Genomic DNA, 18,906 nt, shown 5'->3' with positions numbered 1-18,906 from the left:
AACCTTTGTTTAGACTCATCCAGGGGCCAGGAAAGGGATTCAGTTCATTGTAAGCTGGTCTGTATGCTCTTGGAACGAGTTGCAGCCGGAGAAAACGTCAGTTACATTTAACTTTTCCTTTTGCTTCATTATTTCCTTGAGTGATGGCTCGCCGCAACCCTGGGTGGCAGATGATTGGAACCATATACCCGGGATACGACCATGATACGAGTTAGAAAGGTGGAAAATAAGATCATGCGAAACAGCGTCCTTCATCAAACCCTGCATTAACTGTTAAACCCATAAGCAATATGAATGTCACCCATTACCTAGTCTGTTTTTTTTCACTAATTGTACAGCATTTTTCGCGCAAATTGGCAACCGGAAACAAGAGTCACAAGGAGTTCAGAAATTACGCAATCTACTATGGGAGAGAGCCGAGGCAACAGCCAAACTGGAAGGAAAAGCAAAAATGAGGAAATTTAACTGTTGTTAGTGAAAACATTTATGGATCAACATATTTTTGTTTAAAAAGGAAGTAGAGAAAACGCCGCCGAAAGTGGAGAATGATTCCATGAGTTTTGAATGACGCTTTTACAGTTATCAGTCAAGCCACCTGACGTAGCCACTTCTCTGCTGTGCTTATGTGGGTGTTTTTCCAACTTTCTGCGGTGGGTGCAGTAAGTCTAGAACTGTAGTGTCCGGCGCATCGTTACGCAACTTCCTAATAACAATACGAGTCAGTTTTGACACTTGGCAGAGCAGTAAATGATGGATTCAAAAGAATTATGATTGTTCCGCAAATTTATATTTCTCTATAATTCTTCCAGACCTAATTCAAAAAACACTACTAGAAATCTTTATTTTAGACTTTCACTTGTTTACTTGTTCTTGACAGTGTTCTTCCTGCACTTCTTTCCTGCGCGAGTCCATTTGATGTGTTTCCTTGTTAAGTAGAGGAGAGGTGCATCTCACAGGTGTACCTGTGATACACACAGGTACGCCTTATTTCATTTCTCCATTTCTCTTTTGCGAGTTTACACGTCTTTATGGCGAACAGTAGGCATTATTCACGCTTGTACTAGTAAAGGTACCCCCTCCCTCATTTTTATAGAAATATTACCTTGGATATTACCCCCCCTGAAAGAAAATCCTGGATACGTGCCTGGTACAGTTAGCTTCATCACTATACAGCCATATTATGCAGAGAAGCATACCAAGCAGAGAAAGGTGTCACTGTTACGGGGCATAGCACGTGTTCCATAATTTACACACACACATGCAGTCTCCGGTCACAGTACAAGTCCAGACGCGCCTAGTAAGTTTACCAGCAGGGCTTCAAAATTTTAGATAGACCCCAGCGCTGTTGTTGGTTTTTAATGTCCCCTCAACTTTCGGAGTTCCTTTATCTTAATGCTTTTCTTTTCAACACACATGGCTTTTCTACACTTCTTGGTGCATGGTGCCAATGCGCCCGTATAATTAAGAACCGCGTACAATGTCCCGTTAACGGTCTCATATACGAGACACACATTACGGGCGAAACGAGGGCTCAAATCGCCACAGCAACGTCAGAAACAGCTCTGAATGGCTGCCAGTGTGAGCACCACTACTGTGTTAATGAGTGACAAATGGCTGCAATGACTGTGAATGTGATGAGTCGTGCATGCCATGTGTCTGCTGATATGTATAGATTGCCGTTTCCAGTAATGAAAATGCAGTTGGAAGTTAGCGGTCTGTCTCCAGTATTATTTCTCCCCACATACCAGTGCTACAAATGTCCTCTCTGAAATGGTATATCAACAAGCCAAAGTGCTCATGGCTATGCATATTTGTATGTGAATGGTTCATTAAACTTTTGCAGTTCAGCCCTCTGTCCCAGTCTTTTCCTGTAAAGTGATTTTTACATCAGCTTTTTAAGTGTTTAGCACAAAACTATATAACCCACTGAAATAGTAGCAACATTTGGAATGGCACTGCTTTGAAATAGAGACATCACTTTCTCCAATGTAATTGCAATTACCGTCATGTCTAAATTGTTTTGAACTATGCAGGACAAGTTTTAAAGGACACATTCAAAGATTTAGTTTTCATATAATAGTACTATTTCGATCCACCTATAAAAGCAATTAGCTGCTCAGAATACCAGACATGTTCTATCCCTGCAAGGGGCCTTGCTTACTGTGATGAAGGTGTCCAGCTCAGCTTTGCGCCTCCTCTCTAGAGCTTCACGCTCACTTGCACATGTGGGACAGGTGTAGAGATGGGTGCAGGCAGGACCTCCTCCGAATCTGCATTAATACAAAGGCAGATGACTAATGCACAGGCAGAAATGGCAAAGCTTATCTCAGTGTTGCTGTGTAAAAATAAAATTATTAAGATTCCATGCGGTGTGTAAAGACACTAAAGGCAAATACTAAGTCGACGTGGACTGCTTAACTACCATTCCAGAAACCTCGCAACGCTTGTTTCATGCCAAGAAAAGACTTACTTCACGAAAAAATTGCGTCTGAAGAGTTCAAATACCTTTTTCAAAATTCAAATCTCCCGCCACCCAACAATAGGAGTGGTGATGTTGCATTCGCCATCAGCACCCTTTTCTGCCATCGGTGAGTAAAACCCTGCTCGACAGAAGGTGCTACGGAGCCAAGACAGTGCGGTGGATTCACCACTGCAGCTGCTTTTTGGTCAAGTGGCATAGACCATTCAGGCATCCCACGACATCATACGGAAGTTGAATTCTCTGCTACTTGCAGTTTTCGCGAGTGTCGTGAGCCAGCAAAACCAGCGCAGCACTGCGCAATAACGAAACTAGTGAAACGCTAAAGCGTGGACGGCACGGAGTCGAGTGAAAATGAAACCTTTCGACCACCCGTGTCGTCATCGAGGGTAATTTCAATGAGTTCTTTTTTCTAAAAAATGAAATAGAACTGGACAAGTAGCATTTTATTTCGTCTTTTAATACAAGGAAATGGTTGAGTACTAGCGACAAAATTTAACTGAGGAGTGCTTTCGTCATCGGGCAAGTGCTTGAATGTCCTGGGGGAGTCTCTAACCATGTCCTGCATTTACCTCAATTTCTCGATTATGAAGGCTCTGTTCACGAGAATATTGATGCCTTAGGGATTCTCGAGCACTAATCCATCACTTTAGCTTGACTTCATATTAGCCTTTAGTGTCCCTTTAAGGTGCCACAGAATGCATGACACAGAAACCCACTGGGAGCTTGCCAAGTCATAAATAAAGTCTTTCAATGCCATTAGTGAAAACTTATCAATTTGTAATTTTTCCTCAGTAATTTGAAGCCCATGTCCTTTCAGGTTTGACAACACAACAGTTCCCAATAACACAGCCAACATGGTTCAACCTTGGCTATATCAATGACAAAGCATTCAACATTGAATAGCTGAAACATAGTGAGAGAGAGAGAGAGAGAGAGACCAAATAGAAAAACAATTTTGCCGGCGTGTTGTATACAACCGCTGGCATGCTACTCTGTATAGGGATGGGGAATGGTATTAAAGGATTCCAGAGGAGAGTGGGAGAAAAAGAGAATAAAAGTAAATATGAAATGTGCAAGTGGACCTGACACTGATATATACAGGTGACATGGCGGGTAAACTTAGGCTTTTCTATATGAAATGTTTGATTTTTAAAGCTTTCCTATTAGAACCATTTCTGACAGGTATTTGAACAATAAATCCAAAACCCGCTGCTGTTTTGAAGGACTGGGCATTGGACCTAAGATGCTCGGTAATGTTAATGGATCGTGGCAAATCATGTCCATTTGTTGCTCAAAAAATTGTCTCTCGTCGCGGTACATGGGGCATTCTAGAAATATGTACTCCATTGTCTCCAAGTTGCCACAGTTATCACAGTAGGAGTTAGTGGTAAGCCCTATGCGGTACAGATAATTGTTTGTGTATACCACATTCAGTCGAAGACGATGGTATAATGTCTCTAAGTGTCGAGGAAGTGGTCGTGGAATTTTCGGTCTCATTTCTGAGTCAAATGTAACGCAGGAAATTATCTTGGTGAAGCAGAAGATTCAGATGCGGTCTTTTTCTTGATAGGCATATTTTCTTGCCATGTTTGAAGCGTCGGCTTTCGTAAAAAATTTTCTTTTGAAATTGCGGTATTGGAGTCCATTTTGGGTAGCTTCATCCGCTTTTTCATTTCCCGAAATACCGGCATGGCCAGGTATCCACTGGTACTTGAGGCAATGCCCAGCAATCTTAGCCTTGTGGTGAAGATCAGCAATGTCAAATGCTGCAGGTTGATTATTACAACGCTTGTGCCTGTTCCACATACTTTGTAGGGCTGCTTTTGAATCCGTGAAAATCACCCATGTCTCTGGCGGCTGCTGTCGAAGTACATACACAAGTACATACACGCCTCCTTAATGCTATATAGCTCTGCTGAAGTAGATGATGTCGCTCGCTCAAGACGAAACGAGAATCGTTGCCCTGTAGAGGGAACAAAAAGTCCGCACGATGAGTGATGTTGAGTTGTAAAGCCATCTGTGAAAATGTGTGTTGCGGCTGCGTATTCTTTGTGCATATATTCCAAAGCTGATGAGTCGCTGCTTAAGGCATTTTCGTTTTCGCACTGATTCCAGGGATATATGGCATGATTTCCAGTGGGGACAGTGTCCATGGTAAAATGTTTCGAGGTATAATTTGTGACGCCTGAGCAGGAATCGAAATAGATATGCTTCCAATGGCCAGTCCAAAGCTAGATGTAGCACGGGTTCTAGAAATATCTTTTAAAAAGTGGGTCTTCATATGAATAACCGTCGGAGGTGAATTCGAATCGTCTCCTGACAAGATAGCACTTCAAGAGGCAGGCATCCAGCTTCTGCTACAGTTCCAGAGTGGGACGACTCCTTCGGAAGGCCAAGACATACGCAAAGGAAGTTGTTCCGTGCTGCCTCAAGTTTTCTCTTGCTTGTGGGAGACATTTTGTGCAGGATTGGGAGGTTATACCGTAGTGTTCCGTCGACGTAGGCCTCATAGAGGAGTACCATTGATCGACAGTTGCTGCCCCACTGTGATCCGGCTAAAAAATCAAAGTTTTTTCACTTGAGGCGACCATGTGAGATTCCTATCGATCCTCACTCCAAGAAACCTTTGTGTCTTGATGTATGGAAGGGTACGACCACCCAACACTAGTGGGTATTTTTCCCTACACCTCCGTGTGAAAGCCATAGCAACGCTTTTGTCGGGGGACAATTTCAGACCCCTTGGATTTAGGTAGGCCTATATATTTGACAGCGCTCTCTGGAGACGTTGGGTGGTACTGCAGGAAAGCGCTGCGCTTCAAATGCAGATGTCATCCGCATACAGTGCGATTTTGATAATACCGGGCTTAACATAGCTCCTGGTGGCACTCCCTTCTCGACGGCATAAAGTGTCGTGAGGCCATCCGGGCTACACGTGAAAAGTTGGCGTCCTTGAAGATAGTATTCAATCCATGCATAAAGCCGTCCTCTTAGACCAAGGGTTTCCAAAGCGTCAAGTACTGCTTTATGATAGACCGAATCATATGCTGCCTTAATATCCAAAAATAATGCAGTAGGTGTGTTTCCAGAGACCAATTCCTCTTCAATTGATGAGACCAAGGCAATGACATTATCAATTGTGGACCTATTTTGCCGGAAGCCATTCATTTCCTCCGGGTAAATTTTTGTAGTTTCCAGGAACTAATTTAGTCGTTTGTGAATAATTTTTTCAAGTAGCGTCCCCATGCAACTAAGCAGAGATATGAAGGAGGCATAATTTGTCGGCTGCTTCCCTGGCTTCAATAAAGGAATAACTTTAGAAAGCTTCCATTTCGTAGGAACCTCCCCAGTTATCCATGAGGCGTTGTAGTGCTCCAGAAGGCGTAGGCGAGATGTGTGGCATAGATTTGCAAGTGCTTCATAACTCACTGTCATGGCCAGGTGTTGATTGCTTGTTTGCGTCGCCGATGGCTGCTGTGAGCTCTTCAATTGTAAATTGTAATTCTAAGTCAGGAAAGGTCGCTCAAGGTGGGCTAGGCTGATGACTTGCAATTTGCCGAGTAGGTTGTGCCCCGTTGGAAAGGAGCCTACAGTAGTGCTCTGCCACCTCTTTCAGGGATGCACGCTCATGTAATGTGAGGGCGATAAAAGGATAAAGCTGTTACGGCTCTTTGCAAATGCCTCTGATGACTCCCCAGATTTTGCTCAGCGGTTGTCGTATGTCCAGTGTCCCATAAAAGTCCCTCCACCTTTTTCGGTTCAGTTTGGTGAGGTAACGTCGTATATGTCTTTGTGCCCGTCGACAAGTTCTGAGGTCTTCGATATTTTTAGTACGCAGAGCCTTCCTTTTGGCACGCCTTCGAATGGCACATAACCTTTCGAATTCCTCGTTGTTAGTAGGTACATTACAATGCTTAGTGGCAGAGCGGGTACTTTGTTTGAAGCAATGAGCTATTGTCAGTATTAATTCTCCATTCATAGTCGAGGCTGTGATTCCTTTGTCTATGGCTGCTGTGTAAGCTTCCCAGGCTACCGACTTCAGTTTCACTTTTCTGGGCGACGTCCGAAAATGAAGGGCAGAGATTAGGATGGGGTAGTGATCACTACCTGGAGTCTCGAAATCTGTACACCATCTGAACATAGAGGCAATTTGACTTGATGCGAATGTGACGTCAATGCAGCTAACAGTCTTCCGATTTTTCAGGTATGTTATGCTGCCGTTGTTTAAGGGCTCTATATTGTGCCTCGCAAGAAGCTTCGCCAGCTTGGCACTCCGAGCACATGTATGTGAACTGTCCCAGATCTTGTTATGTGCGTTAAAATCGCCACAATATGTGGAGATTGAGTGCTTGTCAACAAGCTTTCCAATCTTGACACGTCGAAAGGTGATCCCGGTTCCAAGTAGACGCCGATCAGAGTAAACACTTTAGATGCAATCATTGTGGTTGCGCAAATATATTCATTCTTGTCATGTGGTGTTACGTCAATCACAGAGGCCGGCACGTCATTGCGAAATCCAACGAGCTATCGGCTAATTCTGTTTTGTAGCCTTGAATGATGAAAATAATAACCCTTTATCGTAAACTGCTCGTCGACGCGAGACTTGGAAATGACCATAAAAGGGAATCAGTTTAAAGTCTGCTAACTTCGAGCGCAAGCTGCGAGCATTCCACTGGAATATAGTACATGTGCGCAAGTGTTTGTTGGTGGACACCACTTGTGAGACGATTGTTGGTGAAGCCATCGTAGCTCCTCCGAAGAATCACGGCGCTGCGCCGTGATAGAAGACGACACCAGCGGTTCCAAAGCCAGGACGGCCTCTACCTCAGGCATGCTTTTAAACGATGAACTGGTACGGAGAATAGCTTTGATTGCTGCGAACATCATGAAAATCAGCACACTTGATATCTCATTTACAGCGCTACCATCTAACAGCTTTTCTTGGTTCTTCATGTTCTTCTGCTGCGACCTTCAGGATACTTGTTGTTGTTGTGGGCTTGCGGCTATATCACTTGAGGGCTTTGACTTGACTCTTTGCAAATGAAGGCCTTTGTTGGTTTTCTATCACGACTGAGGCGAAGGACTTTTTCGAAGCTGTGTCGCTGCGCTGTACTGTGTTGTGTTGCTTTTGGTGTGTAGATGTATATATCACATCCGGGTTCGGTGGTGGTTCTCATCGTTTCTGCACTTTTTCCTGCACTTGCTCCATTGTCCGTGCAAGAGTGGCTGATTTCTTTTTGGGACACCCTTCGTATGATGCAGCATGCTCAGCTCCACAGTTTGCACATCGAGGCTGGGAATGTGACGTACACTCCTTATGCTTATGTGCACCAGCGCATATCTTGCAGCGGATGGGGCTTTACAATATTTCGCTATATGCCCATGTCTTTGACATCTGAAACATTGAGTAGTGGACCCCATGTATTCCGTCATGGGATAACTGCAGAATCCAAGCGACACTCGGTTTGGTAAAGGGGCATCCTTAGAGAATTCCAGGATGACCGAACATCTTCGGGTTTCCTTTACCCCGCCATCTTCGTTATGGATGTACAAAACTTGCCTTTTAGCAGATATGACTCCTTGTTCGCTCAAACACTCCTTGAGGTCGTCATCTGAGTACTCAACCGGAACATCCTGTATCCTCCCGTACGTGGCAGAGTAGGAGTATGGAACTCGAGGTTCTACAGGAATACCCGATAGATCTGTCACTGTGAGGAGGCGATTAGCTGCAGGAAGTGTAGACACTGTCACCATGAGGCTGACATCCTTGTTGAGAGACGATGGCCGAGTATCTTTTCTTGGGCTGTTGTCACGACCGCAGAAGCCAGAAGATTTGGGTTTGCTTTCCATAAGCTACTGTCAGGCTGAGTTGGCTCGAATGTAACAGGAACACCTGCAGCTCTTCTTTTTGTAAGAGACAACAGTGAAGGCTGTCTGGTCCATCTCTTCATTGTCTCCTGTAGATTCCCTGCTGACCTGATTGCTGATTGCTTGTGATGGATGCCATCAGAGCGTCACGAAGGGCGGCCGACGGCGGAGGCTCGTCATGCTGCTTCGGTCCGGTGCGCTTTGGGAGCCGCTTGATGTGCTTCTCTTGCAGGATGGTGACCCCCACACTGACGTTCAGTGAGAAAGAGGCACAAAAAGCAAAAATGAACTCCTACACTTGCTAAAAAAGACTTAAAATTACAGACGGGCGTTCGGAAGCGAGCCTATCGCTTGTCGTCTTCTTTCTCCGAAATACAGTGAGTTGAATATTTTCCTCATTAACTGCCACTGCATAAGAATCGGGACATAGTTCAGTGGTATGCTGAGCATGCATGTGAAGGCCCTTGAAGCACTTTTTGCTACCAGAAGTTCAAGCAGACACATGCAGGCATCCCCAAGAAATGAATTTAGGGATGACTATGTTATACACCTAAAACATGCTCACAAAACTATGTGCACAAGAATGTGCACAAGTGAACAAATATTTGACTGTTAAACTGAAAACTCAGTAAATGCAAAAGTCCTTTAAACAGTGAAGGCCACAATGCTGTTGGCAAGAATACTCAATCAGGAGTTTCAAAAGCAGCATGCTGCTTCCTTATTTGCTATTTAAGGTTGACATCGATTTCCCCACTCAAGGGTAATTGTATTTACTCTATTCTAACGCACCATTGAATCCGATGCAGACCCAATTTTCAGAGTAGAAAGAGAAAAATAATTGTAATTCGCCGCCAATTTTTCTGTCAGAAAAGGGACAAATGCTGCGATATTAGTGCATACTCTTGGACTTGTGCAAGCATGATGAATTTATGCATGAGAATTGTGGGTGCTGGCATCAGTCATGTGTCCTTCATGCTGGCCTGCATGTTATTCGGTTGGTGGCACCTTCTACTGAAGCCAAGGAAACCTTTAATGCGACAGCATTTTTGGCCTACTCTACCCAGTTTTGAATCATGAGCCAGTCTGGCTGCAAAGTGTCCCTTGCAATGAGGCTTAAAAGGTGGTGCAATTTTAGGTGCCATCAGATGAGACGTGATCGTGTACAGCATGAATGGCTATAACAACACCAGCCGAAGGGGAGCTGTGGCAGTTTTAGAAAGTCACAATGACAGAAAACAGTGCCGTTTGACAAACTACAAAAGGCGCTGTGACAAAGCCATATTTGCCGAAGAGTGGCAGAAAGCAGTGACATGTATACTTCTAAGCCACTCTACTATTTTCCAGACTGCTCCAAAGTGACCACCTGCAGCAGAAGAGTCAGAAGAATGGAAGCTACATCACGCAGCAGCTGAACGCCACTGGTATGCCATAAAACCATGCACTGAGTGGAAACATCAGTTTCAGCAAAATGTGAAGCAGAATGCCAGCATGACAGCAGTATCGATCAACTTGGTCAACACAAATAATAGAAATGTGAAACGGGTCATGCATTCAAATCATCAAAGATTTAAACCCAAGTGAGATATGTACGATTGTTCGACATTTGCACGATTGTGTGTGAAGACATTAATTCGCAATATGTGCATGTCAGAACTCATCTGCCATTAAATGCAGGTCTGCCACAGCCAGGCTACACTGGCAGATGGCAAGTTGGGTGGTGAGTAATAAATTACCACTCCTAACTACAGCCCGAATGAAACACAGTTAAGGCATTATCGCAGAAAACAAATTATAGCTACTTTCTGTGAAGGCACCATTTGTGGGGTGCATATAGTGGTTGCTGCATCAGTGCTGTAAATGCCTCAGCTTTCTCTGCTAAATCACCCTGTGCCTGCATTCAATGGATGAAAGGTTTGAATTTGGCAATGGCACAGCACATCTTTGACTGCAGAAATGCATGGAGGAAGTGCTCAATGCGATGCATATTTCCTGCCGATATGACAATAGGCCAATGACTACTCTATTGTGCACACTACTTTTAGTAAACCTGAAAAAAAAAAAAAAAAAAAAAAAAAAGGGGGGGGAGGTGCACTTAGATTGAGTGAACACAGTAACAAATCCTGCGAATCCTGAAAGATTAGAGTGCAGAAATGTTCACATTTGGGCACTTTCCTACTGCAAGGTCTGAACTCTGCAGTCTTGGTTCCGTGGTATGCAAGTTTGTGTTACTGCACACTTACCCATTTTATAAGTGCAGGTATGTATGTGCGATTGCACTGCTGTTATAATGCACAGCATGCCAAACAATTTTTTTTTCAGTAACAGCAATAGCAACATTGTAATCTTACAAAGGTGTGTGGGCTGCATAAGAGAGTACTAGAAAATGTAATGGGAATATGTTGCAAGTGAAGGAGATTAGGAGTTAATTTTCTGGTTAATTTCTAAGCTAAATAATATCACTACCATAAGTGGCCACCAGATTCAAGGCCAGGTGCTGCTGGGTGTATTCAGTTTCACCACAAAATGGGCTTTCTCTATAATTTTCCCACACTAGTTCTGCCACTTTCTTTGCCACCATGATCCAGTACTGAAACACGTACTTCAGATGCTATTTCCATCTGCACAAGGAATTCAACTTAATAGCAAGTTTGCAGCCACATACGAGTCATGTAGATATTCCCAGACAGACTGGGATAGCTGGATGCAGAGTTCTTCTGCAATGTGTGCCTTGGCTGGCTGTACACCTGCAAAGCAAAACATAAGAAGCTCCATGAAGTACTTCTGCAGTGCTGCCAAGCTGACTGAGCATTAACAGTATGCCCTTAGGGAAGAACAGAGATTTAAGGAAACAATGACTGCAACAAGTTTGTTCAAAAAAAGCAAAAGAAAGCTGTGGCAGAGCAACTACCAGTTGTGGGATTCATCAAGCCCTTTGGCTCTGTAGGAAATGGTGGATTTCAAGTCAGAAAGGTGGGAGTTCAAATAAATAATCCATTGTATATTGACTAAGTCACTTCAAATGATACACTCACAGCTCACAATAAGTACAGGCAGCCAAGCAAGCTCAAACATGCAAGCACTGAAATGGACTAAATGTCTTACGATGATGATGATGATAAAACATGCATACCAAAAAGGATACGATCACCCCCATGACCGAAGTCATGCGGGCGAAAGGGAAAAGGATAGCAAAGGATAGTGCAATGGGTAAAAGCAAAACACAGAAAAGAAAAGGAGCCCCACCCGTGCCACTGAGGTACAGCAGAAAAAGGACTGAGGTTGTATGGGAAACATGTAAAGGTCCTCACATGAACACAGTGTGGAAGTTAACTTACAGGATGAAAACACACTGATAGGGCAAGAAATTTTAGACTAAGTGCAAGAAGTCAACAAACTAGACAGAGCAGGTTTGATTGGGGCTCAACAGTGGTCTAATTGGTGATAAGATGGATTCTTCAGCTTTTTACATTACAAATAATGTTTCCATAAGCCAGCAAAAGTATTAGAGCAAATGACCATGAGATCTTTCCTTTTGTGAGAATTTTTATAGCCCCACAGTTAGCCAGAGTAATACTTAGCAAGTTATAAAATATCCAAAGACATGCGTTATGAGGTTCAAACCCCTTCTCTGAAAAATTCTTATATTAGTGAAGTTCTCTTTGCAAAAATCATGAGAACAATAAACAGCTGCATATTGACAAAGCTTAAGGTACAAACCGATGGTTTCTGTAAAGTAAAAGAGAGAAAGAAAGCAAAGTCAAGAATTCAATTTTATACAGGCAGGTTAGACTGGTAGCTCACCTCCATGCATACAGAGGAAATCCCCATTGTCGATGGGGCCAGGCTCCGCAAATGTGTTGAACCGGTTTACCCACTGCTTAGACACGAAGAAGCTGAGAAGACCAGGCTGCAACACACAGAAGCCAACAGATTTGTATATGAATATATTAATGTGACTTAGCAAAACTTTGTGACAGATGAGAAAGAAATGACTATGAGATCCAATTCCTTGCATTTTGACGGTCTGTTTAATTTAAATTGTATTTTACACTTTGTCACCTTGCAAATTACACATAGTGACAACAAACCAACTTGGCTTATTGATGACAAAGGCATATCTGAAGGTGTCAAAACAAAATTTGCTCGTGTCACAGAACACCATAAAAGTCGTACTACCGTATCTACTCGCATAATGATCACACTTTTTTGTCAAAAAATTGTCAGAAATTCAGGGGTGTGATCATTACGCAGGTTAAATTTCCTGCGAAAAGAAAAAACAATTTTTTATCCCGCATTTGCTGTCGGATGACAAGAGGTCAACAAACAGGTGGCTGGCGCCGTAACAGTGCGGGACACCAAAACAAACATAGCGGTCGGCGAAGCAGGCCGAACGTGCCGAATGTGATGTTTTTTCTTTTCACGAGTACATTACGAGCATTTAAACAGTTTCTTCCGTATCAGTAATGAATAATACCGTTAATATCAGCAAGTCAGCGGCAATAACGTAGCCATGTCCACTTTGAGGGGTCAAACAGAGATGGGTGTGCTTAGCTGCCAGTGACGTAGAAACACATGGCGGGTATGCTGCGGAAACTGCGGCATTTGTCTTCACTACTATCCTAATAATGCACATTTTCGCTAAGGGTGGACGAATATCTTAGCTGTGTGAAAAGTGTAGTGTATGAATAGGGTACACTTCTAGCGTATCAGTGTAAACGTGGCTACTATCGTTACCGCTCGCGATTTGTTGCGTGCCCACAAGCGCAGACGAGAAGAATTGAAAGGCGCCTTTTTTGTTGTTGTTGACCGCAACCATTACAAAGCCTACAAATAATAAAGCCAATGCAAGTTTGGTTGTAGCTTTTCGTTTTCATGGAAGGGTGGAAAGTGATGAAAGGAATAAAATGAGGCATCTGCTTAAGAATCTTTGGTGTGTGCAGATGGCTTGGTATGTATTGAGGAGTCATTCGCGTAGCATTCAACAGCATTCGACAAATGGTAAGAGCAATCATCATTACCTAGACATGGCACACGACATATCGCTGTGGCAAGTTCGGTGTAGGATCATTACACAGGAAAGAAAAAAAAATTGCATTTTGATGACAAAATTCGGGGGTGAGATCATTACGCGAGTGCGATTACGCAAGTATATACAGTACATGAATCAAGGCAAATTTATAAAGAATGCTCCGAGCATCAATTGTTATTGGATTCCGAGAACATGATCCTTTTCTGATCAAATCTCATCTGCAAGTGATCCTAGAAGTATGTCCTACCTACTAAAGTTGTGCAGCCATTTTACTTGTTCTAAACTTGTTTATGCTTACTAATATGAAAATTGGCTTGCACTTACACCACAACTAAACCCTTTATCCATTTCAGGGTTTTCAGTGCTGTATAGGAAGTAGAAGGCAGAGTGAGAGGTGCAATATTATGCATAAAGCAAGGCGTGCAGCTTATTGGAACCAAATGTTATGGCAACATTTCAAAACTGCTTCACAAGCCAGCAAATGATTTTCCAGTCATAAAAAAACGAAAAACACAGAACCAAGTCATGTGCCAACGTAAACTTATAGCAACTATATACACAAGTACATTAAGCTGACAAAGCAAGGCCAAGATGTTAAGTTTTCATGTTGCTCAGTGCACAAAACATATTATTAGCAAGACAGAATACTTACTTCACTGCGGCTGCGTTCCATGAGCTCGTATGTTCGAGTCCGCCGGTTTAGCATTTCCTCCGAAGACTTCCTGCAAGGTAACGAAGATTGTGGGAGGTGAAGAGGGGGGAGCCAGAAAGGCAGATCACACATTCGTCACTGCTTTTGAACTGTAAAACAAGGCCCAGAGGAAATAATGATTGATTGATTAGGTTTAATATCCCAAAGCAACACTACATCTATGAGAGACATGTAGCATTAGGTGTCACAGTAACAATATATTTAAATTCTTTAGTCTCACTGTGAACAATGCTCTTGCATAGGTGCTGAAATGTGAACTTTACTAAATTTTTTGTTGTTGTTGTCTTCCCTGTTCATCAGGTATCAGAGTGATTGCACAGGGAGAAATGTGGAATAAACCATGTCCATTGATGATGTTCAAATAAAGAAGCACTTCATGCTTGCAACTTTTCGTGCACGTAAGATTAATTGATAAAATCTGCATGCATCAGTACAAGACCCATGGCAAACAAATTTAAACCACTCACTCGAAATAACTTTGTGAAAAATTTTGTCCGATCCATACTACCTATTTAGGACTATTTGGCTAGTATAACCCAAATGAAATTAAGCCTTAAAGGGGCCCTGAACCACTTTTTATCAAAGTGGAGAAATGCATTTGGCGTTAAATTAGGCTATTTCAGAAATACTTTGGTGCAAAAAGCACTTCAATGCAGTCAGCAGAAGCAGAGTTGTTGGCAATCAAACATCCTGTTTGCTGTGCTTCCGCTCCTTCTTCAATGTTTTGCACTACAAGGACTACGGTGAAGCGGGGCGTGTCCATAACGCTCCGAATACTGAATGTCACCATGGCGTACAGTTCAATTAGATTTTGAATGTTCACGTAGACGCCACTACTTCCAATTTTGGTGGCTACGACGCACCAAACATAGTTGTCCTCGGCAAGCCGCAGTGCACTCTGCCAGTGGACACGTCGTGGCACCCCCGCGGCGGCCGTGGTATCTATGCTACGCTGAACCAGGCTACAGAATTTGTTTTGTGCATGACAGGGCTTGAGTGCGTGCTCGCGCTCATATGCTCCAGTCTGGCTGTGCTACATGGTGCGGACCGGCTTTTTCCTGCAGCAGCTTGACCGATGGATAGTACCCAGATCCAACTTGCGCATTTTGAAGCATTATCAATAGCTCAATCCGAAGGAAAGTCTGCCAAGGCGTCTTATCAGGAGCGGCCAGGAGTGGTCTGATCTTAAGCTTTGCGCGGTTCGAGGCTAGTTGAGTGTTCAAAATTACTTGAAATTATCGAGACCCAATGGCTGTGACACCGATGAGCAGGCTGGCCAAAGTTCAATTCTTACACGGGCAGCCGCGGCAGAGTGTGAGCAGACGATAGTCCGCTTCTTGCGGAAGTATGTAATTATCAAAATTCAAAAGCTGATTTTTGCTTACTTCAGCCTGTTTATTAAACTTTGTTAATATATGCATTTACAGCAGCAAGAAGTGCACTGATCTAAATACTCTTCTTGACTGATGTCAGCTATTCACTAATAGCAGCTACGTATGTGAATCTGCTATATTGCGAAATAAAGCATCCAAAAAAGAGCGAGCAGCAGGCTTCTGTTGAAAAGTGCATTTGAGAAAAAGATGATTTCGCACTCCGTTTGTGAGCTCCACGCACCGCGCACGACTGCAAAACTTGGCTGAGATGATCACAGCAGTGTATGCTATCCATGGACTATGTTTTTTCACAAACCCCTTTAACCTAACCAACGTAGCAACTTGCTGTAAAATATTGCATTTAGGTAGTGCTTTTTTTGTAGGTTGTATTGTCACCATGATCTGTGCAAGCAACCAATTCTTTGCAGACACTATGTATCACCAAGACTTGATCATGTTCATGAAGTTGGTATAACACATTGTAGGACCCTGCATTTTTTAACCCTTTCATGCACCAATCCTGTTAATTTAAAGCTTATTTTCACTGCATTTCTTACATTTTCACAATCTGAAAGCTATAGCTGCAGGAAAGATTAGGAATTTTAAATTCATTAGTGAGTTTTATCATGTTCACAGAATGTGAACTCCAAGCAAAAACTCTTAACAGGAACATCAGATATGAGAACATGAACTCTTTCATGTCAAGTAGGCTTGTGCGCCTATCCAGCCACTTGAAAATCATGCCTGGTGTAACACATTGTGAAAAAACAATGAAAGGAGTGAAAATAACCATCTATCTACATAGCCACTCGTTTTATTGAAATATCTTGCCCATGTTATTCAAACTTGCAGCCCAGTTCCAATCAGAAGTGTTTCAAGATGTATGCGACACACTGCTTTTTGCTGTTGATGCACAATCTTGGCATGCACAACTGTGTACACAGTGCCTGAAAGAATTAAATTCATATATGCCACATACATCCAATGAATGGAATCACCTTCCCGCATCACTACCAACTACTGAATATCACAATGTATTTATGAAATTATTAGCTAGCATTGTATAAGGAAACTACATTTTGTAACTTGTACTACTGTGTTTTACACAGCCAAACATTGTATAACTGTTAAACTTGCCACTATTTTTCGCATAATGTTTGTGTTCTTTTCTAGAATAACTTGCGGTGAGGGGTGGGGAAGGTTCTTCTTGCGAGGTAAAATGACTTCACAAGGTCGTTGTATCTTGTAAGGCGGTCGTGTCCTGCGGGTGCACCTGCACCGTCTCCGGCACGGTTGACTAGTCCTCGTGCTACGGAGTGTGTAACCTCGTTGAGGTTGGTGAAGTGCGGGTGGACAACGCCGGCGTGTGCTGGGATCCAGACGAGGGTGATTTGATTTTCAGACGAATGCGGGGCTTGTCGTAAGATACGGAGTGATTGCTGAGAAATACGACCTTTGATGTAGTTGTTGATTGCTGCGCGAGAATCGCTCAGTATGGTGTGACAGGCTGGGTCAAGAGTGGCCAGGGCGATGGCCACTTCCTCGGCCATCTCGGCATTTTTGGTAACGATGCTGGCAGCATGTCGGAGCAAGCCGCCTGCTGTGGTAACCGCCGCAAAGCGCCGTCCATCTTGGTACTCAGCTGCGTCGACGAAGGTGATGCCCGCCGTGTTGGCATAAGCTTTGATGAGGGAGGTAGCTCGTGCCTTCCTGCGTTCTTTGTTGTAGTCTGGGTGCATGTTTTTTGGAATAGGGTCGGCGTGTATCCATTGCTGAATGTCGCGTGGTATTGGGTGTTTGTCTACATGTTGACGGTGGTAGGTGATATTAAGCTTGTTTAGAATGCTGCGGCCCGTTTCCGTGAGGGTAAGCCGCTTTAGTTGAGATCGACGTTGGGCTTCGATTAACTCGTCTGGCGTGTTGTGGATACCTAATTGTAGTAGAAGTTCCGTGCTGGTGTGGTTGGGTAGTCCTAAGGCCTGCTTATGGGCTCCTCTGATGATGATGTCCAGTTTAGTCTTTTCAGCTTTGTACCAGTTGAGAAAGGGCGCAACGTAAGTAATGTGACACGATAAAAGATTGGACAAGGCGGATGAGGCTTTCTTCCTTCATACCTCCTCGCCGGTTGGTCACTCGTTTCAGCAGTCTGGATGTATTAGCGGTCTGTCGAAGGATCTTGGAGATAGCCGTAGAGTTAGCTCCGTTGGCTTCTATCGTCATACCAAGAATGCGGATGCTAGGGACCACGGGTATAGGTCTGCCATCCCTCAGGTTGAGCTCTATTTCCTCGTATTGGCGTTTATTTGTGGAGCCCCGCGGGGGGCGCACGCAGTGTGGGGCGGTATAGAAGCACAGACAACCACCCTTCGCTTGTTACAGACGAATACATACCCCTCCCTCACACGCTATCACACTATATACCCCGACATCTACCCGAGCCAGATGTGCAAGGTCTGTAAAACTGAATCGGCAACACTCCCCCACATGCTATGGGAGTGCAAACATCGATACCCAGACCTTAATCCCGTGACCCTCTCGTCGAGATGGCACGCCGCCCTGCGCAGCTCCCATCTCGATGACCAACTCTGGGCGACCCAGCAGGCCTACGAAGCGGCGAAGAGGCAAGACCTCGACGTCCCATCGTGGGAGGCCTAGGCCCAGCCGACTGAACTGCTGGTGCTCATTAAAGTTCACTCTCTCTTTCTCTACAATAATTCTTATTGATGTGTAGCAACATCTTGTTTAACAACTTCCCTTTGTAATGTCTTCTGACCTTGAATGTATTGTCACATAGTCGTGACGGTGAATAATACAGTGGCAAAACTGTGAATGACGAAACTAACTTTTTATTGGGTGAACTTGTGCCCACAAAGCACAGCGATAGCACAGCGATAGCGGCACTCAAAGCACAGCGATAGCGGCGAACACGGTCGGCGATCGTCGAAATCTGCTTAGCAGCTCAAGCGCGTCAGCTTTTACACATCAGTCATTGAAGGTTCCAGAGTAATCGCTGTTGCCTGCTTGTCTTCCAGAAAGTTCTACACCATTCGCGTTGCGCATATATGAAAACAGATTACACAAGGTTCAGTGACAACAGAGAGTGGATAGAACCATCAATAGCATTTGAGAAACTTCCGATACATGCAGGCGCGTCCCTGTGCTGTGCGATAACATTTGTTAGGCAGTGAAAAGCGGTTACCCGAAAAAGATAAAGTACATGTGTCAGTATATTAATAAATAAACAAAAACTGCTAAGCAATTAATGTTGCACGATACCAAATGCACCAGGATTAAGTTGCAGTACTGCTTGGCAATTTTTGGCAAGGTATCTTAACAGCCAATTTTTATTTTATTACATGCATTATAATTTTACCTGTCACACTACTTGTTGCTACATAGCCTGCACACAGTTTGAGATTACTAGGCCCACCTTAATTGTAATATA

General features: G+C 43.6%; 1 protein-coding gene across 5 annotated transcripts in view; it reads right to left on the bottom strand.

The window, feature by feature from the left end:
• The window catches only part of Usp20-33 (Ubiquitin specific protease 20/33), a 105,959-nt gene that overhangs the window by 19,286 nt on the left and 67,767 nt on the right, over positions 1-18,906 (bottom strand). For all 5 annotated transcript variants that reach the window (XR_008609316.2, XM_050195887.3, XM_055063621.2 and 2 more), the window contains 4 exons: positions 14,029-14,098; positions 12,149-12,254; positions 11,010-11,091; positions 2,162-2,270 (listed from right to left, as the gene is read on the bottom strand). Coding sequence is in view for 4 of the 5 variants with exons in the window: in XM_050195887.3 (XP_050051844.1) it covers positions 2,162-2,270; positions 11,010-11,091; positions 12,149-12,254; positions 14,029-14,098 (367 nt within the window). In the remaining variant the exon portion in view is untranslated. The remainder of the gene's footprint in view (positions 1-2,161; positions 2,271-11,009; positions 11,092-12,148; positions 12,255-14,028; positions 14,099-18,906) is intronic.

This window comes from Dermacentor andersoni, chromosome 1 (genome assembly GCF_023375885.2).
Source record: "Dermacentor andersoni chromosome 1, qqDerAnde1_hic_scaffold, whole genome shotgun sequence".
Classification (NCBI taxonomy): Eukaryota; Metazoa; Arthropoda; class Arachnida; order Ixodida; family Ixodidae; genus Dermacentor; species Dermacentor andersoni.
Note: the sequence above shows the minus strand (reverse complement) of the source record. Positions and strands in the feature narration are given on the sequence as shown.